This window comes from Dromaius novaehollandiae, chromosome Z (genome assembly GCF_036370855.1).
Source record: "Dromaius novaehollandiae isolate bDroNov1 chromosome Z, bDroNov1.hap1, whole genome shotgun sequence".
Taxonomy (NCBI): domain Eukaryota; kingdom Metazoa; phylum Chordata; class Aves; order Casuariiformes; family Dromaiidae; genus Dromaius; species Dromaius novaehollandiae.
In genome coordinates this window covers 38,554,885-38,579,511 of record NC_088132.1, presented here as the reverse complement: position 1 = coordinate 38,579,511, position 24,627 = coordinate 38,554,885, and the positions used below count along the sequence as shown (strand labels likewise).

Sequence of the window (24,627 nt, the reverse complement as noted above, 5' to 3'; positions counted from 1 at the left end):
CCCGCGCCGGGGCGGCTCCCGGGGCTGAGGCCGCTCAGGATAACGCGCCTCAGGCGCGCGGCGGGGGCTGGGAAGAGGCAAGCCGCCGGGGACACGCACCTTGCCGGGCTTAGACAAAACCGGCCGTTTCCAACCGTTGCCCCCCAACGGTCGGTGGGAGGGGGGCGGGGCGACGGCATGCGCGCGCACGCTCCCGCGCGCCCCCTCCACCGGCGCCGTCCGGCCCCTCCAGTCACGTGCCGGGCGGGGGCGGGGCCGGGCCGTCGCGTCACGTGAGAGCGGGGGGGCGGTGCTGGCGGCCCGGGCCGGAGGGAAGATGGCGGCGGAGAGGGAGCCCCCGCCGCTGGGGGAGGCGCGGCACGGCGAGCTGGAGGACCCGGAGGACGGCGAGGACTTGTTCACCAGCACCGTGTCCACCCTCGAGGTGAGCGCCCGGCCCGCCGCCGCGCTGCCTGTCACCGCCGTTGCCCCGGCCGTTGCCCCGGCCCCCCGCCGCGCCCTCCTTCCCCCCCCCCCCGCCCTGCCCCCGCCGCGGAGCCCCGCGCCGCCTTCCCGCAGCGGCGCCCGGCCCGGCCGCGCCGCGCCGCCCCGCTCCGCTCCTGCCGGGCCTCCTCTGCGGGCGGCGGCTCCCGGGCCCGCCGCTCCCGCCGGGGCGAGCCGCCTCCCCCGCCGCCCTCCGGGCCATTGGGGCCGCCAGGGCCGGGTCCTGCCCCCGAAATCCCTCTCCCGGCGCGGAGCCCCGGAGAGGTCCCTCTGCGGACGCCGCTCACTTCCCTGTCCCGGAGAGCCGCTCTTCGCTGTCATCCCGTCCTCCCTGCCGCCGGGGTGAAATGCGCTTGCACCTTCCCTCTCTGCAAGACACCTTCTCCCCTTAGACGTATCGCGGGGTCGTAACTCATTTTCTTTGTTTGGTTCAAGGCTTCATCCCATTCCAGTTTGCTAAAACTTCTAAAAACTTATTTCTCCTTGAATCTTTTTCTGTCATGGTTAGTGCGATGCTCAGCTATGATAACGTAGCATATTGCTGTTGAGCAGCTGTTAGGACTTTTCGCCTTTCCAGACTGTTTCTTTTTGTTGGGGAACTGTAACATCACTCTTTTCGTGAACAAGTGGTAACTATGGGTAGTTCAAGAGGGGCATTCCTGCAAGAGGCTGTGAAACCTGTAGTTATTTGGAGGAATCAGTCTGAAAGATCTAAAAACTTATACTGCAAAAATCTATAAACCACTCCTGCTTTCTGTGTTGGGCGTGTAATAAAAAAACCACCACAGCTGAATGTGTAAATACTTCCTAGTTCTGGAAATGCTCACGCTCATTACAGTGGAAGCTTTTCTGTCTAAGTTGTGGTCGCATTTCACCTATGTCGGTCCCATATGGAAAAACTGCATTCTCCCTGTACACAGTGATCCATTTAAAAAGAAAATCGTTCCTATTCTCCTTTTCCTGAAGAGTTTCCTGTCCCTGACCTTTACAGTAATAGGATCAGTGCATGTTTCTTTGTTTTGCTCTGATTGTTGCCTGTCTTTAACAAAAAAAGGTCAGTAAATAAAGAGGCTCTTAAATGTATTTTAAAGGCACTTGCCTCCTCTGCAATCACTTAGAAGATTTTTTTTCTTCTTTTTATAGGTACATAATCTGTTCAATGCTAGAAAAAAAAATGGAAAAATACAGTGATGGAATAATAGATGATGTGATTTATGAACGTGCAGTTGACAACTGCTTTAATAGATCTCTGTACATCTATGTGTAGTGCAGTGTGTATTATTGGAGTCTTGTTTTGTACTCTTAAGAAAAACTGCAGTAAAACATGAGTAATTTCTTTACTGGTGTGGTCTAGAATTAAAACCTCAAGAGATACAATAGAATTATTGCCTGAACCACAATCTAACAATGAAAAATCCTTCTCTTAATGTTTTAAAAATAGTTACTGAAGACTTTATAACTGGAGAAACTGGCAAAGAAATGCACTTTCTCTGTATTAAATGGCTTGGTTGACAGTTCTGTTCTGCTTTGTTTTTGTAGTCGTACAGTTGGAAGAGAGCAGAAAGGGAAAGCCACTACACTTAAAGGGGAACTTTGAAGAACTTTTGTCAATGAAGCTTTTCCTGACTTTTAATCAACAAGAGTGCTTAGGAAAGAGCCTTGCTCTTTGGAATTTCCAGCGAATTTGGAAAGAAGAGATGATGAAAATTGAGTTTGAACTTCTCCCTAGGTTGAAGCTAGATTGTTTAACTCAGGTGTACTGTACTTAAGTTCACTGGGCACCTTAGTCCAGAGAAAAATTATGTCATGGTGTGGGCCTAATTAAACTCTGTATTTAAGTGTTCTTGTAGCCTACAAATATTCATGAAGTACCTGTTTCTAAATAGCAATTGAAGTTCTATTAAAATAAAAACAGAGAGAGCTTAGTGCTCTTCATAGTTGATTGTATATGTTAGCCTGATAACAGAGAGAAGGGCATGGCAGAAGACAGTGAGATCCAAAGCCAGCTTTTGTGAAGGTTCTGGTACTTGGAAAGAGTTTTGAACTTGGAGCTGTTCCTTTGCTTTTTGTGTGATTAATTTCTGTTCTTGCTCCCCCCCCCCCATTTCTTTTCCTTGCTTTCATTCTCTTTGCACCTCAGAAAAGACATGCTGTTCCTTTCTTACCTATAATTTGGCAAAGCACTGGAAAAACTGTAAGACTGCTAATAGTTCTTCCAAATAGCTTCAATGTTAATGAAGTCTCCCCTTATAAAACAAATGCTAACTCATCTAAGTTTGTTCCAGCAAAACATAAATTTCATGTATATTATGAACAATAAAAATAAATGAGATATTTAAGTATGGTTTATAAGGAAGGTCACTGACTTCAGTTGTTCATCTTTGTATATCACAAGAAGAATATTACTTATTTCAAGCTGAATTCTCTGCACGTGAAGAGAAAGTTAAAGCTCCAGATTCTTTCTTTGAGCACATATTAGAAGTTAATGTCTTGAATTAAGCCCTCTTAATTCTAGAATATAAAATGTTAAGATTTGGTGCTGTTCCCTGTAGCTTCTGGAATTTCTGAGATGCAGTGGGAAGGGGTCTGAGAATGTAAAAGCTGCCAGGGATGGAGACAACTGGACCTTCCTCTTCTGAGAATATAGGCTTTGAAAACTCGGCGCGTGGAATAGCCCGTCTGAGCTAGTAGGGTGTTCGTTTCCTCTTCAGATACCCACAGTGCCTATAAGTAGTAGAATGATTCTCAGGTTTTCATCGCGTCAGCTGTATTGTAATGTCTCATGGAGCGCCTCCCCTTAGATTTGCGGTCCCAGAACGATCTTCGGCAGCTGCCGCATTTGCTTTCATAGATAAGAACAGCCAGACGCGGTCAGACAAGTCGTCTCTCTGGGCTGAGATCTTGTTCTCAACGGAAGTCAACAGTGGATGCCATGTGAACTGGAACTCGCGTGGATTACTCTCCCAGCTACCAGCATTTTGTAGTTCAAGGGCTTGCTGAGCTGTAGGTAGCATTCTAATATTAATAGTCTTTCATGGACTTACCTGAAAATTTAGCAACTAGGTGTTTATAATAAAAACAACAAAAAAAAACCAAGCTGCAGGCCACAAGTTCTGCAGGCTAACTATGTATTATGAGAAGACTCATCTCCTGTTACAAGTTCTTGTCAACAAATTGCTGCTTAGCTGTGTCCTCTGCCACTATTAGAAGAGACAGCAAACAACTAGTGAAAGTCCCTTTTTTGTGACATGTATGAAAAAAGCATTTTTTAAGTTTTTCTGAAAACCAGTATGTGTAGTGGTGTTCTCATTTCATCAAGTCCCTCTCCTTCTTCCTCCTTGTCCAGTCTGTTTCATTCCCTGCTACTTTTCTGCCTATGGTTTTCTGCCACCTGTTTCCTTGCTTATCTGTTGCCTCTGTTGTGCCACTTCTTGCTTCATCTTTCCATAAATACTTTTTACACGTTTCATTATTGCATGTTTCCCTGTTCGTTAAAGCAGCTGCCTTATGAACATGTCGCTGAGCTGCCAGCTACTCATTTCCAGTGGTTTTTATACTCTTGATTTTTTTTCCCCCCAATGGAAGAATACATGGAGGCATTTGAAAACAATGAGTAAGCAATAGATGTGGTAATTTATCAAGAACTATCATTTAGGGCAGGGTGTGTATATAATCTCATTACAAGTGTAACAGCTTATGTCATTGACCTGTAGATGGCTAAAATATAATCTTGTTTAGTGCACAGAAGGCAAGACATTAGATAGACTGTTATAGAAGTCCAGATGTCTTTATAGGTATCTAAATTGAATTTAACATGAAAATTGAAAGTTATAGGGGAAGTGTTAATGACCCTATCAGAATTTCTGGGATTAAAACAGTAAGTCTTTGAACGCTGTATTATAACTTTGCAGAAAACTAAGTCTGTGTCCATGATTAATTGGTGTAATTCTGTTGAAAGCATGCATCCCCGTCTTCAGTGTTAAATGCAGGCGGTAGCAGACACATTAAGTAATTGGTCCTGTTGAGATTGCTTGCGTCCTCTTACCTTCTGCTGAAAAGGTTATTGTTCTACTATTGAAGCCTTATTCTCTCTGCCCATGCAGTGGTTTGTGGGCCTTTGTACCCTGTTTCAGTCCAAAGGAGCCCGGTTGGCTCAGGTAGCTGGAATAGCCTGCTTTTTGTCAGCCTACCCTGTGCTGACCGGAAGAGGCTAGGAGCAGTTCAGACGTGTAGTTGAACTGGCTGGGGCGAGGGAGCTGTACTATTAAGAGAAGGGATGATGTCCAAACAGCTAGGGCTATAATTTCAGCCAACAAAAGGTGCGTGAACTTGTTCTTGTGCCTTCATAAGTCATAGCTATTAGAATACTCAGTTATTGCCACCAATTGTAATGCACAATATAAGAGGAAAAGTGAGTGCCTGTTATTGCCAGTGCAGACTGGAACAGGCCCTTAGTCTTCCCATGTGTGTTCAGTAACTCATTTTGTAGAAAACGAGTAGAGCAGGATCCTGTGTGTCTTGCGTGCATGAACATCCTGACCGTTGGGTGTCTTGGTTGGATGCTTCCCCTGAGTTACTTTCTGCTCAGAAGTCTCGCAGAAGCTTTGCAAGCCATGTACATGTCAAAAACTGGACAGGTTTGTGACTTTTTGTGACTCCTTGGAGTCAAATAAGTTTAAATGTTCTAAACAGCCCTCCCACGCGTGTGGCTCTCTAGGCCCCGAGGTTATTTTTCATGGTTGATCGCCCTTCATTTCTTGTCTGATACTCAGATTTTCACTGCCTTGTTTCTATTAGGTGCTCTGAGCTGCTCAGCTTTTGTAGATGTATTAGCTTTCCTTCACAGAGCTAAAGCAGCAGAATTGGGGTAGTCCCTTTAGCTTGCACGTGCAGTACAATGTAACTGGAATAACTTAATATGTTGATGCCTGTATGGGTGGCCCTTTTGTTGGGGAAGCTAAACAGCATTCTGTTATCCACCAATCATATAAAACAATCAAAGAATTAGGAATTACTGACAGCAGTTTCTGATATGTTGAGGAGAGTGGCTTTCTGGGTCTTCCTAGTTCACTGAGAGCAGCTGTCTGTTTTGAAGATAGACAACTAAACTTTGTTGCAAAACTCTTAGAAAGAAAAAAAAAAGCAGCTGAGACTGTTCAAAGTTACAATAACTGTTCAGGCCGTGAATCATTTTTAAGAAGCTTTTTAGATAATTATGCACTCTGATGTAAGCTCTAATTATTTTTGAAAAAATTGTCTTTTTCCTACAAAGAAAGTCCCAACTGTATATTGAACTGAAGATATTTATCGCCATCTTTAATTTGTCTTGTCTGAGAATGACAGCTGTTAAAAGATACCAAAGTGCCACTGAAAGGTTAATAGTCCAGGAAATACCTTATTCAGCTGAAAGTGCATTTTAAGGGAAAGACATTTTGTTGGTAAATCATCCACAAAACAAAACTTTAATACCTACTGTTCATAATAACAGAACCTGAGGTATATGACACTTATTATATAAATATATAATAAATTTATGTAACAGATAGATGGGGTATCAGTTTCACTGGAAATCTTTCTGAAAGAGTCACCCCTGGACCTTGTGCTTTGTATACAAGTTAAAGCTTGTTCATGCAGCTGTTATGTTTCTTGAGCTTTCTGAGGTGCCCCTAAGGTTTGTTTGTTTGCCTCTCATTTTGTGGGTATTCTCTAGTTTCACTTCATTGGAACAGGGTATATGAAATAAATACTGTGGAAGAACCTTGTAACTGACACTCTAGCTAAAGCTGTGAAGCCTAATATCTAGTGCAGAAGTGCTGTTTTTCTTGAATAGTGCCATGGACAGAATCTTTCCCAATTCAGTAATAGGAAATGATTCATAATCCTGCCAACACTTGGTAGCATCTTTCCATGTATTTACGTCTTTTCTTGGAAGCCTCTGTTCCTTCCTTCAAAGAGGGAATGTTTTGGTATTGGCCTGGTTTAGGTCCTCTGGTTAACTTGTTGATTTAGGCACGTAAATACGGCTTTTATTTATTTATTTACTATGGCATATGTGGATCAGGTTTAAGAGTGCAGGGTGAATCTTGTGTCTGTTAGGGTTTCTTTTTTGTGATTGGAAGCCTGGTATAGTCAAAAGTCAGCATCAATAACCAAGATAGCTACCTCGGATAAAGCTGAGGAGATAGACTGGGGGTATAGCTTGAAGATGAGTGCTCTCCAAGGGCTCTTCTCCACCATTCATTAATCAAGAGCACAACTACAAGATAAAACTGAAAGCCATCTGCTGTGTGTAACAAGTGCTCAGGAAGGCTTATATTCCCTGTGCCTGGCTGTGTTACAGCTGTTTCTCATGGAGGTGAAGCATGAGCTGTATGTCGTCCTCAATCTGTGTTAGTGTGGGGTGTTCGCTATGTACCAAGACTCGCATCTATCAGGAGCTAAGTGGGTTCTTACCAAAGCTGAGCAGCAACAAAACGGATTCTGAATGAGTGATCTATAATGTTTTAAGAACTGCTTTTGCTGATAAAACTTTTAACTCCTTGAAGATTCACAGGGAGTTTTCCAGTGCCCTACTCTTCCAGTTGAAGTACAAAATCATGAATTCAAAGCTTTGTGCAGCTCTGTGCAGAAAGGTGGACCTTTTTCTTCTGAAATGTGCTGCTTCCTGAGTTCTCAGATGGCTTTAAGCTGTTGACCTTTACATGTGACACATACTATCTATACCATCATTTGTAGAAGAATGAAGCACGGCAAGTGGTGGGTTTTTTAATTTCCTATTTAACTTCTTCTAAATTACTTGCAAATCTTGCGATACAGCTTAAAATCATACTTCACAGAATGAGCAAATGTAACTTCATTACTTCTTGCTGTAGGATCAGTTTGGCGTTGATTTAGTGTAATATGAGAAGTATACATCTGATGAGTGGATCTGTTGCTTGTAAGCTTATAAACTCTATTACCTACGTATAGTTCTCCAGTGTTTCTGTTCTGACTTTTTTTGCAGGTTCCAGGGCAAAATCTAACAAGCAGTTTGAGAGGTTACTGCCTTTTGTGGCTCGTAACTTTTTTTTTTTTTTTTTTTGGTTTTCCAATGTTGTATCTGTTTTTTTTCAGAGAATAGCAGTCTTTGGCAAATGCAATGAGGTATAAGCTCTTTATGTGTTTGAATGGAGCATTTCCTTGTTGCAACCTTAATCTGGTTTAGGTTTATTGGAATACAGATTTTTCTGGTATTCTTGTATCTGCTTTTAGCTTCCTTGTATCTTCAGCAGGGAAAGACTTAGCTCAACTAACACCTTTCCAGGATGAAAGAGTTTTAATTTCATATATCCTCTGAAAAACTGTTTTGTACTGTAGCTGATTGTATCGGGCAGGATTGTTACTGCTTGCTTGTTTGCTTCATCTGACTGGGATTTCAGGTAACTGAGGTCTGGATTGACGCTGAGGCCGTGATCTTGCTTTAAGTAGAGCAGCACTGCTGTGCTTCATGCCAGAAGATGCACTGCTCTTGGAGAACCCGATATAAGGAAGGCCTCCCTCTTAGGGCTGTTTTCTGTGCTGTGTTCATGAACATGCAATATGCAGTCTGGACAGAATTCTTCAGTGGCTTTTCAGTTTTTTCTCAGGCTTTTTTTTCCTTCTGTAGCCCACAGCATTTGTTGAACTGTGGCCTGGAGAACAGCCTCCCTCTTCTGAATTCTGGTTTTAACCTTAAATTATGGCAATTTTATGCAAAAACCAGGAAGTCAGTAGTGACTTTTGATTTACAGATGTGCCTTCTAAAGTGTGTGTGTTTTTGCATAAATATGCTGTTCTTGAAAATTTCTCAGCTAGCTGTCTTGGGTGAAGTTGTGGGAAATGAGTCTTGCAAATTCTGAAGTAGTCTGAAATAACCAGAGCTGACACTGGTTCAACAAAGGCTTGCTTACTGAAGCGCTGATCTTCAGTTAGGTGTGTGCCTCTTTTGTGAGTAAGCTATATTTCAGCACTCTAACTTCAGTATTGCTTTTATTTTCCTGAGTGTCTTCAAGTATTTCTCTTTTCACAGGACAGGTTCTAGTCTTCAGTTAATTCAAAGAACTGTATCGGTGGTAAGCCGAGCTTCCATTTCAGCACAGTGTGACCCTTTGTGGCAATAACTCCCAGCTTTGAGCTGTTGCAAAGATACTATCCAAGTAACTTTGGGCAGCCTACTTTCTAACTTCAAAATTTCTTGTGGCTGCAGGCAGCCTTGGGTTGTTCTTTGAATGCAATTAACTTGTTTTCTTAATCTCTGAAAAACTGGTATGGAGCCCTTGGAAACTTTTTATACACAGAAAAATTTACTAAACAAAATCTAAATATAGGCCTTTCCAAAAGGAACTTAATCAAACTGCACTCAGAAATACTAATAAACATTCAAGATATTTCTCTAGCAGTTTTTTTTCATGTTAATTAAATGTGAGGAAGTGGATAACTTTTTTTCCTCTGACAAAGGAATGAAAAGAGCTGTTGACTGACTAACTCATATCCTTTGTTCATTGTTCTCACTAGGAGTAGGAAATGGAAATAGCTGACAGGGTTTCCTTTCTGTCCATCTCGCTTTGTTTCTCTGCAATGAAAGAATGTTTGTTGCAATAATTCTTATATACTGACAAGCAGCAACTGGTTCTCTGCTTATTATTATTTCACTTTTTTCCTCTTTTCCTTTAAATAGTCAAGTCCTTCATCTCCAGAGCCGGCAAGCCTTCCTGCAGAAGACCTCAGCACAAATTCTAATGGTCCAAAGCCAGCTGAAATCATGCTAGATGATGATAGAGAAGACCTCTTTGCTGGTAACTGCTCTTTTCTTTTAATGTGTCTGAGTAGACATTAAGGGGTGTGCTTTTGTGGGGAGGAGGGAGAAAACATTTTATGCTGTCATTTTCTTGGTTATTAGGAAATAGGAAGCAGTACTCTTAAAAATGGAAACTTTGATTTAAAATTTTCACAATTCAGTATAGTAGTAAATCTTAACTGTTGCTTAATCTTCAGATATGCTTTCTGGAAAGTTCTTTAAAGGTTTTTCTTTAAGTATTAGGAGTATCACTAGCCTTTGCAAATCATTCACTATTGGGTTTAGCTATTACCTAAATTTCTGTGATCTATGATTTCTATGTTTACTGTCAAATTTATGAACTTGAAAATTTGCAAGAGATGTAGCATACTGCAAAGGGAAAACAGCTGAGCTGCTTCTTTGCCCGAAGCTGCTTTTCTGTCATTATTAACATGTGTAACTATTGATTGTTTGTTATTGCCAGACTGTTTGAGTGTGGCCTTTTTATTGTGAACTCGTAGAGCAGAAGACTTAATCTTGCTCATTACCAAAAATAAAATGATACATGACTTCTTTTTAGGGTTAGCTGAGTTTTGCTTAGATTTCAATAGTAAATTAAAAATTGAGACATTCCTCAGAAAGTCTGTGTCTTGTCTCAAGAGTAAACACTTTTTATCACACTCGTGACAAAACACATTTTTGTAGCAGACTTTTTAGGAGTTATTCTGTCTTGCATACCGAATTAATGGCACTTTGAGAAACTTATTTGATAGAAGAGTAAAATTTAATTTTCTTAAGTACTCTAACAGTGATTTACAGGATTTTTTCTCTTTCTTTTTTTTCCTTGTAGGACTCTATAGCTTTAGTTAAGTTTGCTTACCAAATACAGGTTTTTTTCTGTGGTATCTACTGTCCCTGCACAGTGTAGCATACCTAACACAATAGTCGTCTAGTTAGTAATTTGTTCTTCAGACAGCAGTGTAGCATTTCTCATTATGTAGTTACCAATATTCAAGTTTGTATGTTGAAAAACATGAAGACAAGTTAAAGCCTTGTTTTCTGCTTCATAGCCTTATTTAAGTTGCCCCAGTCCATTTTCCAATTCTGTAGAATGATTGTATTGCAAGCTGGAGGGTATTTCCATTTTATTACAAGGCTTTTTTTATTATAAAAAGGTGAGAAACTGGCCTATGAGATCAAGCCCAGCATTTCACCAGTGTAAGATTCTGTCTCTAATACTTGACAGTACTGGATATTTTGGAAAAAGTTGTATGAAACTTTTGATTAGCAGTCAATAAACAGCACTTATTTCTAATCCTTGATCAATTAGTCACTACTTTGTTGGTTTTCTACAATCTGTTTTTCACAGAATAGTCACAGAATCACAGAACAGCTAGGATTGGCAGGGACCTCTGGAGATCATCTGCTCCAACCCCCCTGGTCAAGCAGGGATGGCCAGGGCAGGTTGCCCAGGACCGTGTCCAGTTGGGTTTATGAGTATCTCCAACGATGGAGACTTCACAGCTTCTCTGGGCAACTTGTGCCAGCGTTCAACCACCTTCACAGTTAACAAGAGTTTTCTTGTGTTCAAGTGGAATTTCTTGTACTTCAGTTTGTGCCTGTTGCCTCTTGTTCTGTCACTGGCCACCACTGAGAAGAGTCTGGCCCCACTCCCTTTACACCCTCCTGTCAGATACTTATACGCACTGACAAGATCTCCCCGAGCCTTTCTCTTCTCCAGGCTGAACTGTCCCAGCTTTCTCAGTCTTTCCTTGTATGAGAGATGCTCCAGTCCCTTAACATGGACTATGGTTCCTGTCACAATTACAACTGTAGAAGTATTTATTGTTCAAGGAAGGAAGTGTAATGTTTGAAATATGTATGTCAAAAGATGGCTCTAAGTGCTTTTTTTCCAATAGTAACACTTGCACTATTACTACTTACTGAGTGAGTCAGTTGACAGTCTACTTTGAATACAGTCCTAGTCTCACCTTCACTGATTCCCTGATGTAATCATTTGATACTGAACTTTGTAGCATTTAGTTCTGGGTTGTTTTATGTAGGTAGGTGTGTATATATATATGCGCATTACCTTAGTTTTGAACTTTATCTCATATTTAATTATGACACTGTTAGAATGTGTTGATTGGTTTATTAATTCTCTGGAACAGTCTTAAGAGAAATGGAGAATAAACAATTCAATGATAATCCTAGTAGTTTTGTATTTATTACCTGATCTTACGACCCACAAAGGTGGGGAGCGCTTTAGGAATGAATCTTTCTTGTAGTAGTAATTTGGTTATATAGCTTCAATATGTAAAGGCGGCTTTTTGTAGCCATAGAGCCATCTGGAATGGATATTTCAGGAAAGCCAATTCTCCTTTGGCTGGAAAATATTAAATTAAGAAAAAAGGTGCCTAGAGTAAATATTGATGGGCTCCAGACAGAAGTAACAAATGTTAGCAGCCAGATTGTTGCAACTGAAATGAATGCTGTGAGAAAACACGCTTCCAGAACAGATTTAATGAGTGTGAGTTTTACTACAGAGGACATTCTTTTAAAGGCAAGCAGCATTCAGTTGAAAGCATGTAACATACTGGAGGTCTAAAAAGTGAAAGTGATTTTTAGAAGGTCATTTTATATATAGACTAAGGCTAGTACAATCTCAATGGGAAAAACAGCCCAGGACAACGCGCAAGAAACATGACATCTTTCACAGTATCCCATCCTAAACAGGAAGTTTGCGTAGTGCAGCACTATCCTAGTGATGAAGTTCTATCTTTGTATCACTGTCAGCATACCTGTTCTCAGAAGCAGTCTAATTTGTGTTTCCATGCTGTACACTCTCAAGAATAACTTTTTTTTCCTTAAGACTGTTTTGCTAGACAGTGGTGTTCATCCAGCGCTTTCTTACACTGATTTGCCATGAACAGAAATAATGCGAGAAGGTTGCATGAGTTCTGTTTCTTTGCTTTCAGCATGTTTGCGTAAGTCTTGCTTTCTATGAAAGCTAGACTTGAGTAAAAAATTGAGTGCAACTGTATCTTTTCCCCTTGGGTTCCCCCCCACCACCACCCTCCCGGCATGTTGAAATTTCAAAGACATATATCTTTACAAAGTTTGTAGGAACAGTTAACTGGAGGGGAAGAGGATGAAGTCCCACACCTTCCTAGCTTGTGTTGCTCCTTCTTATTGAATTATTAGATGCTATAAAACCCATGTCAAGAAAGTCCTACATATGGCTCCTGAAAGAAGGGACTCTGACCTTTTGGGAGCATAAACAAATCTAGCTTTGCAGACCTATTCATAAAAATGTGGTGGTGTTCCTCTCTAGCAAATGTAAGTTTGATAAATGTTTTTCATTATTCTGTCTAATAACGCAGCCTAATGGGATAAGTTGGTGAGGGAGAGCAAAGTGGAAGATTTCCTGTACTATCTTAATGCAACTCAGCGTGGAGGTTTTTAGGCTTTGCTCCTGTGCTTCTGTGGCAGCTATCAGACAGCATCTGCAGTAAACAGTTTTAGATATTCTTTGCCTTGTCTCCGAATCACAATCTTTGAACTATTAAAACTGAGCTGTAAAGGTGGAAGATCATGAGTTTCCCTTCTGTCATTGAAGACCATTTGGGACCAGTGGGCAACTTTGTTGCCTCACATATTAGTGTAGTGGTTCCTAGCTCAGTAAATGAGGACAACTATGTTGCTGAATGCATTTAAGCACTTTCTCCAATAGGATAAAAGTCAGTGTGTTGATTATTTCAGGCAGGAAAAAAAAAAAGACTGCTTTTCTTAGCTCATAGAGCTTTTATGTTTGCAGACCATATTGGTCACTGCTCCGAATCGTGTAATATTAGGAACATTTTGGAGGCATTTGGCTCTTTGTGGTTAGGGGAATACGATAGGAGCATCCATTCTGGTGTTCACTCTCTTAGAAGTTCAGGGATGGCCAGGTTTTAATATGAGGATAAGAGCAAAACCTTGAATGACTGTTCCAAAATGGTGGCCTGACGTGCCCTGTATAACTGTTAGCTGGAGAAATGTGTCATGGATTGCCTGCGCAGAACGTAGCTATGTCTTCTGCCTCGGGTGCTCGTAGATTATGAGCCAGGCTGCGAAGTTACATGAGTGCTCTGTCAATAATTTCAGAAAAATAATAGTTTTCCCACTTCTCTAGCCTGTTGAAAGATTACTTTTTACATGCTTCTGTGTTTTCTGCTCTTAAAGGGATTTGGGAATGGATCCTTTTGTGCAGGTATGGAGCTACTTTGACCTGGGCAAAAGTCAGCTTTTTTGTTTGTTTGTTTTTGGTTTGTCCTTTAAAGCTTTAGATCCTACTAGATTTGTCTTAGGCTTTTATTTCTGGGAGTTCATACAGAAAAGGAGATACTCATTCTGTGGACCAGACAAAAAGCTTACGTGAGGCCCAGCTGAACAGCGAAAATTCTAGCTAATAGTGTCTGTCAGGCTGTTGTCGTGTGACATGTCCGATCAGAGCAGTCATGTGCGGATGCCTGGCTGCCTTTTACAAGCTGGTTAGTCAGTTCGAGGTCTCTTCTGGAAGAAACAAATGCACAAAGGCATCTGCACCTACAATTTTGAAGTCAAAAGAAAGTCTTATAAGTAGCTGACTGTCCTGTCAGCTGACCCCTTTTTAATAACTTATTTGCTGTCTTGGATGACAGTGTCTGCTTCAGTTTACTTCCAAATTTGTGCGACCATCTTTGTAAACCTTCACAGATAATAAGCCAGTTTAAGCGCTTGAGTGATGTCAGTGTGTTAGAGGTCTGTGGCATTTACAAGTGTGATCAGTAAAAATAACTTAATTCAAGTGATGCTGCTTGTGATGAATTGGAAACTTGCACTTTCCATGCTGATGATGGTTGGTGAATACTAATGGTGAGATGTAAAGAAACAATAGGCATCTAACGCTGAGATTGACCCACAAGCTTAAGTGCGGAAGGATGTTGACAGAAACTTGATGTAGTTTGCCTATGGAATGTTAATTAAGAGTAACTAGTCTTCTAGCAGCAGGCTGCAAGGTTTTTGTGACCTGTTGGAGTTAAGCATCTCGACAGTGATCTCATATCAAAGCCTGCTTATGGACTGTAAAGTAGATATTAATGTGTTTAAGTCTTATGGCATTAGGTTGGTGGGAGTGTCTCGTATGTGCTGATAGCTGCCATCCCTGATGTGACTGTTGATCTCGACACTTTTCTGCTAAAAGTTGGATGGAGCAGTTGCTTCTCTATGCAAGAGCCTTGTGCTTTTGAGCTTTTTCCAGGAAAGCAGGCAACCTATATTTCATTTTTCATGTAAATACTAAGAGTTTAAAAAAACAAAAACCCACAAGTACTTAAATTTTCAGGGGGAAATGTAAAGTGAATAACTCGCGTGTTTCTGGAAGTACCGTAGTTTCTACTCTGAAACCTACCTGTTCATGATGTTAATGCATGTGCAGATACAGGTCTGAAAAGGAGGGATGGTGGGAAAGGTGTGCTACTGTTTTGTCTGATAGTGCTGGTTTGTTACCTTGAATTGACTCTGTTTTCCATAGATTATACTTTTCCAGTAAGGGATTTTTTTTTTCAGCTGAAAGTGAGAAATGTGTGGTCTGAGTTGTTTCATGACTTGTATTAAGCCCGTCTAGAATGTGAGGATACTACAGCAAAGAGCATGTGATTAATGGTTTGTGTCTCAAATGTGTGCTGGCAACTAGCTGGTGACAGAAAAAGGAAGAGTTTGAGTAAAATGGCTTTTTAACCTTTCTTTTTTTCATGTGAAATAGTCAGCTGTATAACTTCTTGTACATCTCTAAATGTTCTTAGCCACCATTTGAGACAACTACCTCTTTTCCATGTCTAAATTTTGTGCTTCCAAGATTTTATTCTAGAATTTTCTTGACAACTGTCTCAGCATGTTTTCCCACCTGATCTGAGATTTTGAATCAAACTTCTTTATTCATCTAAAATATACATTTAAAATATATTTATTGGTCTAAAATCCTACCTTTGAGGGTAGGAAGTCATTAATAAGTTTCTTCACAAAGATTCAGCAGTAGAAGTAAAGCAGTGTGTGTGGTGAGAAAATAAATCTTTTCAGCAAAACTTCTTAGATAATATTTGTTCGTATTAAAAGTGAGGAATACAAAAGGTGCTTGCTTTTAAGCTTAGTTTGAAAATACTATAGAAATCTGCCATCTGAAACTAGGAAGAGCGTTGCGAGCAGGTTGAGGGAGGGAATTTTTCCCTTCTACTCAGCACTGGTGAGACCACATCTGGAGTGCCGCGTCCAGCCCAGTGCCCTGTTCTGAGTCTCTCGGTATGAGAGACACAGACACGCTGGAGCAAATCCAGTGAAGGCCCATAGAGACGAATGATGGACTGGAGCATCTCTCATATGAGGAGAGGCTGAGAGAGCTGGGACAGTTCGAGCTGGAGAAGAGAAGGCTCAGGGGAAATCTTGTCAGTGTGTATAAATATCTGATGGGGGAGTAAAAAGGATGTGACCAGACCCTTCTCAGCAGTGGCCTGTGACAGGAGAAGAGGCAACAGTCACAAATCGAAATACAAGAAACTCCATCTAAATGTAAGAAGAAACTTTTTCACTGTGAGGGTGGTCAAACACTGGCACAGGTTGCCCAGAGAAGCTGTGGAGTTTCTACCCTTGGAAATGTTCAAAACTCCACTGGACACAGCCCTGAGCAACTTGCTGTAGTTGACCCCACTTTGGGTTGGACTAGATGACCTCCAGAAGTCCCTTCTAGCCTCAACTATTCTGTTGTTCTGTGAAATATCCCTAAACAAAGTAATGACAGCAAACTTTATCTGCCTCAAGCTAAAATGTGCTTCTGTTTCAAACTAGGTTAAGGCATACTGACCTTGATATTTGTTTTTAATCTGTTTTTTGTTTGATAATGAAGCTCAATTTAAACACACAATCTTTTTTGTCCCTGACATAGATAAAGGTTCTTTTGCTTATGAAAAAAATCAAGGATTGACAAAAAGTGTTACAAATAAAAATGGGAAGCAGAATTGACTAGCAGAACATTGCTAAGTAGCAACAGGGATAAAGCTGAGTGGTTTTGATATATTAATTATGAATGATTGTAATATCACTTTTTGCAGTAATAAATGATTGGATTCAGTTGCTGAGGATGTTATTTCCAGTTCTGTTTTTAAATGACTGCTAAGTGGCAGGCTGTTCTGGAGAAGCATGCAGTGCTGTGGGGACAAAAATGAGACTTTCTTTTTTTTCATAGCATAACTTACCTCACAAATTTTAAGGAAGATCTGATCTTTGAAATTGCCATTTTCTTAACCCTAGAATAAGGATTTGTTATATTCATCATATGCACCAAGCTTTAAATTCTTTAAAATGCACATTTATTGAGAACCACAGCATCAGTTTCTTAAACTAAATACAGAAACTTCTGTATACCCAAGACATGCGTGGTTTGCCACTCGTCAAAACCAATTAGTTCAAGGAAGCATGCCAGTTACGTAGAGCAGAGATCTACATCCTCTTTAAATATAGATGAACTGTCGGCAGTCTGAAGAAAGTATTTAGTCTAGTGTAAACTGTTTTAGGCAAAAAAGAGATTAAAGAAAGTAATAAGTACCTAGTCTTACTAGTCAGAATGCCTCATATGCTAATACTTGTATTTTGCAGGTTATGTGCTTTTGGTGGAGGGATGTATTTTGGTTGTGTAACTTCACTTAAAAGCATACTTCTCTTTGTAGGCTTGATTATCAGCTTAGATGACTTAATCAGCTATTGAATGCAAAAACTAAAATCGGCATAGGAGTTGAAAAAGAGCAGTCTGCGTGGTGAAAAAAATTCAGTAGTTTTTGTGATAATCTCATATAGAAATGAATGACTCACTACTGTGACTACTCTAAAAGACTCTCTACCTGTTGGAGGTGTGCATGTATGTGTGTGTGTATACATACATACATACATACATATATATATATATATATAAATAAAATATATATATAAAATTAAGTTTAATCTTACTTTGACCCATGATACAATGGAAGCTCAGATGATGCATGTAGTTTAGCTCCATATTATATGTGAGTAATTATATGTGAGACAAATGGATGCCATTTAGAGGTGATCTTATTAGACTTGTATATTGTCACTTTTTAATGTATGTGATATCTTTATGATGCACATTTATCTCTATTGTAAAAAAAAACCAAAAAAAAAACCAAAAAAAAACAAACCTGTTTGCAAACTCAATCTTTATCTAGAAGCCACAGAAGAAGTTTCATTGGACAGTCCAGAGAGGGATCCCATCCTCTCTCCAGAACCAACGCCTGCTATCACTCCTGTAACACCTACTACATTAGTAGCTCCCAGAATGGAAGCGAAAAGCATAACAGCCCCTGTGATTTTTGATAGATCCAGAGAAGAGGTACTGAGTAAACTTTCATGTTGATTGCTATGGAAATGTCTTGTTGGCTTTTTGAAGTTAAACAAAAAAAAAAAAAAAGCAGTTCCTAAATTTTCACTCACAGTATCGTTCTTTGATAAAGGGAAGTATATAAGAGAAATTATTCCATTTATTTTGAATTGGATATTTAATGTGCATTTGACTCTTTCAATAGCATCAAGATTTGTTGCTTAGGCAATTACACTAGCAATCTGTACTGCGAGGAATAACATTCCTACATTCCTATCCATTCCTACAGGACAAATAAAGCACTGATACTGTGAAAGTGTGCGTAGGAGCAAGTGTTGAGCTAGAGACAGGAGAGATGTTAGAGATGTATGGTAACTCATACTATCGCATTAGAGGTTTTACCTTGAAATCTAAAGCTGCTGTTAATGAGGATGTGGAGGGAAGCAGTTGTTAGCGCTGTGCTGTATACTAACAAACAGATGAGGCTGATCATAGTTTTACCGCTTTTAATATTTTGCTATTTATGTTTGGCATTCCATTCAAAGCCTGGGCATTGGCAAATACCACTTATTTCTAGAATATGGTCTTACTAGGCCGTGTCCCTGATAAATCAGTTTGCCAAACAGGACGTGCCTGAGTCTCAGTGATGACTGCTTTCCCAGATGCCCCAAACTGGCATTTTATTCTGATTTTCTTCCCCTTCGATCCTGGCCCACAGTCCTTTCTGCCATGGTCTTTAAGATGTCTGTTTTTATTAAACTTGTGTGTATTGCATGAAAGATAGGAAATGCTGCGTGATCAGAGCTCAGGCAAGTGCCTGAAAATTCTATGGCTGTTGCTTCCCCATCCCCTGCTGTTCAACTACAGATACCATTAATAACAAGGAATAGCTGTCTTTTGATTAGAAGCATATAGAAACATTGCAGATGAACATTTTTGAGCCTCAGTATTTGCTGGAATTGGAAGAGATAAAGTGAATATTTCCATAATATAAATATTTACTAAAAATTCGTAGGCTAGCAAGTCCCAACAAGAGGTTGCCACACTAAAAGTTTCTGCAGGAAGGCTCAAAATTAAAGGCAGTATTAGAAACTGTTCACTTAAATTAGATGGTGGGCCTGGAAGGTGGTGTGGGTATTTTTGTTTGTTTGTTTTTGCTAGTTTTTGTTTTTTTTTCTTATCATTCAGACATACTGACTCATCTTCCTTCCCCAGTACCCTAGTCCTACCCTTGTCCTGATAGATAATATGAATGCACATTAACTTGTTAAATGTGGCATACACTTTTTCTAGATTGAAGAGGAAGCAAATGGAGATGTGTTTGATATAGAAATCAATGTGTCAGACCCAGAGAAAGTTGGTAAGTTCATGTCTTGAACTAGTAAGTCAGATGGTAGACCGTCTTACCTCTTGAAGACTATTCTGTTTTTTTAGCATAATCTCTTATTCAGTTATCTTTTGGCCATTTATAGTATCTAAGTGAAAAGTTACTTAATGTGTATTTCAGAACAAAAAGTGTGTGGAAGGGTTAAAGTAACTTGCTCTAGGATAAGTATTTTAATTTTCTTACAGGGGATGGCATGAATGCTTATATGGCATACAGAGTAACAACAAAGGTAACTAGTGCAACAAATATTTGCAAATAACTTTATATCACAGCTGAGTAGATGTATTAGTAAATCATAACTAAAATTGCTTCTCTCTCTCTCTCTCTCTCCCTCCTCCCCTTTTTTTAAGACATCCCTTTCCATGTTTCACAAAAATGAATTCTCTGTTAAAAGAAGATTCAGTGATTTTCTTGGGTTGCACAGCAAATTAGCAACAAAGTATATGCATGTTGGTTACATCGTGCCTCCTGCTCCAGAAAAAAGTATTGTAGGTAAGTCTAGTAAGGTTGAATGTATGCATGCGATTAAATTACTGTAATAAAAACAGAATATTTTAATACTGACTGTGCTTGTGAAATAAATACTATTTTGCATAACTAGTATGTACTGCTTATCAGGTGATTCAAACTATTATTTATACTTCCCATTCTGTATTCTAAAAAAGTTGTGTTTAGGTTGGAAAGCTATGTACTGGCCTCTTCCTAACTCAGAGCAGTGCTGATAATAAGAAGGACATTTGTCTTAATACGTGTCCTTCTGTTTCTTATCTATCATTCTTTCTGCACTGTTGCCCCTCAAAAGCTGATTAGCCTATCAAAACAAAGATGTTAAATGAAAGTTTATTTTTAACTTATGCTGTTATCAGTTGCCTGTAATACACAGCGCTTCCTACGTGCTGCCCATCTCTGATACTTTAATCTATTTCTCTTGGTCGTCATGAACACTGAAACCCTCAGTTCTTCAAACTTCTAATTCAACAACTGTTTTTGGATGACATCTGTCTTGGTAAATGCCTTGAAGGAGCAGATGCTTTATTTGTTCCATAAGCTAAAGAGCAAGCCTGAGGTACTGAAGTGACTTGAAATTGCTAAATTTTTGAGCTCTAAGTAATAGAGGTTCTTTCAAAATGACTAGGTATTTCAAACAATAAAACCTGTTGAAGTCTTTGTTTACATTTGTGCAGTTTTGTTTGTGGCTTCCTATGTAAATAACTGATTGGACTTCAGAAAGTGATCCTGTTTGATATGTAGGGAAGAAGAGGCCATAATTTTTTTTTCCTCTTGCAGTAGTTTAGTCTATAAAGCTAATCAGAGCAGCAGCTTTTCAGATAAGGAGTAAAAGATGGATTGAGTAGATGTAGGGAGCAGAAAGCCTGGGAAAATTATGCTTTTAATTTTGTGGAAAAGAACTGTGTTTTTCAGTTTTGGGGAGTTGTAAGTTCAAAAAACTTCTGGGGGGCTGGGGAGGCGGGGGGAGCCTGCATTTCAGACCTTGGCCCCAAATTCAGATGGTGAATTACTTATTGTGGAACAGTAGGTTAAGCTGAGTCAGCAGTGAGCTAGAGTTGAATGTTCATCCAAACTGCCTCACTACTTAGTTACTGCGTTTTGGAAGGTCATGGTTTTTGTTTTTAAGAAAATATTTGCTTAAGTCATGGATTCCTTCCTGTGAAGGAGTTAGGGTGCTTGTGTTACAGAAATTGCCTTTACACTTGCTCTTGAATAGTCTTAGATTTGCAGACAGGGAAACCTGACACGTTATCTAGAATTAGCTGACAATATCAGAAGTTAGGAATTCCTTCTTCTAGGCCATTTGATGGCATTTTCAGTTTTTTTCTCTATGAACTTCTGTTGCCATCAAATATGAAGTATCTTATTAAACTGCAGCATTTCATCCTTTCTACAGTTTAATATTAAGGAACACTAATACACTAATGCCAAAAGATAAAGGTGTATGAATCACCTTTGTTTGCATACTTTAATCCTTATACTTAAGAACATACTAACTGATGGATTTACAGTTATGTTATAGTGTAGTATATGTTTGAAAAATATGCTGATGGGATTTATTTCCATCATGTTATGGAGATGGGAGAATGCTAATGCTTCACTGAGAGGTAAAGATCCTCCTTGTTCTTGAAAGGATACTTTTTGTTCATGTGTTACTGTGTAAAATTTCTAATGCCTGAAAGGGGGTTGGGAGGGGAACAATTCTGGGAACTGCTGATCCAACAGGTCACAGAGTACATGTTCAGATTTCTTAAGACTTTGCTACTCAGAACTTCTAGTTGAAGAAGCACAAAAGTAATAGAGCAGGAAACCGCTACAGGAAGAAATAAGGATGTTTGGATGGTATCATAACGTACTGCTCCCACGCTTCAGGAAATAAGAATCAGTGTTCAGTGTTTCACACTCATTTTGGTAGGACTTAGGCTCCTAACCCTGTGAGTTTGGGTCTTTGGCATGAAAGATAGTGATCGTAGTCTGAGAGTTTTAGAGCTATTCTGTTGTTGAGTTTATTTCCCGTACCATGAGACATCAAGAATGACTTTGTCTTCATTGTCATGGTTCTTTGGCCACTCCTCTTGGACAGAGGAGGTGACATAAAGCTGAATACACTCTGCGCATTTTCTCTTCCATTCAGATTGTAGTTGTTCATATGCTTCAGAATTTTCAGAGCTGGCTAGTTTGCCACAAATAATAAAAAAAACCTCTTAGTTTTAGAAATTAGAAGATACTAGAATGAAAATGTTGGTCGTGAGCATACCAATCAATAGGCTTATAAACTGAGATTTATTATCTTATTCTGTTTTATTAGGGTAACTGTTTTCCTCTTCTGAATATGGGTGACCAATAAGACACTGATCTTTTAGATTGTCTCCATAAAAGCAAATTCAACTAATATTTTTAACATGAATTGCAATAGATGTATTACAGGAAACTGCTTAATTCATGGGACTATTCCTCTGTGGTGCTTTTCATTATAATTTGACTTAAATACGTAAACTTAGGTGAGATTTATCTTGTAATCATATCAGCTATGTTAATGATTTCTTTATGATAATGTAAAATCAATATGATGCAATTTTCTCCAAAGGCATGACCAAGGTTAAAGTAGGCAAGGAAGATTCTTCGTCTACTGAATTTGTAGAAAAAAGAAGAGCAGCACTAGAAAGGTAATGTATGTATCTAACTAAAACTTGTTTAGCTTCAAAGTGACTTGTAATATACTGCATGGGCTCTTTAACTGGTGCGTGGGCTAATTGTACTTCAGTGGATTCTGGAAGGCCATGTGGAGCTACCCAATTTTTGTGTAGAATTAGAATAATCTCCATTAAAAATGGGAAATGTTGACTTAAGCATAAGGAGAATTATGGCTACACCTTTTCAAACAGCTGACTTCTTGAAATGGAGATTGTAGGGATCTAGTAAGCAGAACTTTGTTCATCAGCTTATTTAGACATTCTGGTTTTAAGCAACTAAGTGACTTCAGCAGTGGATCTGTTTCATATAAAACCAACTGTTGTGTAGGACAAAGGGCAGAGGGGACCTGTAGCCACTTGAAACTAAGATGGCCTTCTGAGGACTTACAGTGCTTTGATGTGACTAGTTGAACTTTGATGCAGGAGACATCTGATCTCTGTCACCCAGCACTGGCATACAACTAGTATTGTTCTGGTATCTTTGCTGTGGTAGGGTGCTGTCACTGAGGCATGGTTTCATCCATTCCTGTTGACGTGGCTAGTAAGGCCCTGGAAAGCAGCTAGTAAAAGTTCTGTAACTTACGGTCATGTACAGCTGAGTCAAGTATACAGACCTAATTTTGGTATGATTTTTATAATATGCCTATTGTGATGCGATTACATCATATGAAGACAGCGTACCATTTAACAGTTTGTTAGACAGGAAAGTTAACAAAAATCAAAGGTTTTAGATTGCCAGAGAGTATGTCTTACAGATAATGTGTGAAGCTATCAAGCTTTTGGAGTTCCAGAAATAATCTTAGTTGAAAAAAATCTCTTTGGAATCCTGTTGCTATTGTCTTTTTGTTACCTCGCTCATCAACTGAACATCTGAGCTGATATTGACGCTCAAAATACTGATAGGTTGTCCTGTCACTAAAGATTGGTATATATTATGGCTTGCCACTTAAAATTGCACCCAGAAGCTGATGAAGTAATTGTGTCTCTTGGAGCAAAACTCTGAAACCCATCCTGGGTAAACAGCAAGCCTACTGCCAAAGAAGTGGTACTATGAGATATAAAGGCTCAGAATAACAGCCAGATTGGAGTCGTTGGACTTAACCGAGCGGCCATTTTTACACAACTTCAGATCTCTGTGATAGAGATGACTAGTTTCCCTATTCGTTGCTCATTTGAAGAACATAACTAGGGTTAGGAAAAGCTAGTTGACAAACTTGTGTGCATGCTTTAAGTGCTGCATTTCATTTTTTTGTTAAAGTGATAAAGTATATACCACTTCTGGTGGATGCTGAGCACAGCTCTTGTACTGGGGAATGGACTCCTCAATACTCTTGACAATGTTGGGAAAGCTTCACAGTGTATTTCATTTCTTTTTTCAGAAAGACCATAAAAATCTTATCTGGCAAGGGGTAACTTTTTCATTAGCTAGCTTTTCCTTTCAGAAACAAAAAAGTTTCTTACCTACCCAGATGTTCAAAAGATGTTTAGAGGCAGTGGGTTTGTTGCTGTTTCATAAAGCTGAGGAAAACATGTTTACATGTACCAGAAAGTCAGATCAAAGGGATCTAATTCAAAATTGCTCTCCCTTTGGCCCAGAGCTGTGGGCTGAGTGGGAAGGGAAGCAGTGTGCCCTTTTAGTTGAGTTTACTGAAGTTTATGCCTTAGAACAGGGAACTTAAATACTATAAGTCTTCCAGGCATCCTCAAGCATACCTCTAGTCGTCTTCAGTGAAAAAGTTAGTAATCTCCCTTGGAGAAAGTGCTAGTCTCTAGCAGCAGTGTTCGAAAGAAAAATCTCTTTGGCTGCTTGCATTGTCAATTTTAACTTGTACTTACTTGCTACTGAGGGTCAGAACAATCAAGGAAAAGTTGAGCAATTTAATATGTGAAATAGTTTCACTGCAACTCTTAGCTCCTTTAGGAAGAAAAATAAGAATCTGGTGATGATATCTAATGGGGGATGGAGAAAATATATTGTGTTTACAATATCAAAATACTCAGGGTTTCAGTTAAGAGACCCAGTCTGCGTCACTCCAGGGCAGTTTTCATGTAATTGTGACTGTAATGGGGCAGTTCTGGTACTCTGCAATTTTTGCAAAGCTTCAGTTTTGCTCAAACCTCAGCTGCAGAGCACTGTTGATAGTGTTCTGTCAGTGCATCTTAATTGGCAATGTTGCATACTTTCTCATGCTCCTGTGATCTCTTGAGGTATTTAGTTTCTATAAAGCATTCTTGTAAACACTGTACACTTTCTGAATACATAATATTAAAATCAGTTGTGATAAGCTTGCTGCAGTTTTTAGTGGTTGAGTACTGTAGAAATTTCCCTCTTCAACTCACATTGGTTCAGACA

At 39.6% G+C, this 24,627-nt stretch overlaps 1 protein-coding gene across 3 annotated transcripts in view; it reads left to right on the top strand.

Moving 5' to 3' along the window:
* The first annotated feature begins 258 nt into the window (after nucleotides 1-258).
* The window catches only part of LOC135324948 (sorting nexin-2), a 36,037-nt gene continuing 11,668 nt past the window's right edge, over nucleotides 259-24,627 (top strand). For 2 of the 3 annotated variants that reach the window (XM_064502124.1, XM_064502123.1), the window contains exons 1-7: nucleotides 259-424; nucleotides 9,179-9,296; nucleotides 17,533-17,696; nucleotides 18,978-19,044; nucleotides 19,257-19,300; nucleotides 19,422-19,563; nucleotides 22,169-22,247. In XM_064502124.1, coding sequence (XP_064358194.1) covers nucleotides 317-424; nucleotides 9,179-9,296; nucleotides 17,533-17,696; nucleotides 18,978-19,044; nucleotides 19,257-19,300; nucleotides 19,422-19,563; nucleotides 22,169-22,247 — 722 coding nt within the window. In that variant the 5' untranslated portion in view covers nucleotides 259-316. The remainder of the gene's footprint in view (nucleotides 425-9,178; nucleotides 9,297-17,532; nucleotides 17,697-18,977; nucleotides 19,045-19,256; nucleotides 19,301-19,421; nucleotides 19,564-22,168; nucleotides 22,248-24,627) is intronic. The other variant, XM_064502125.1, reaches the window with a different exon arrangement.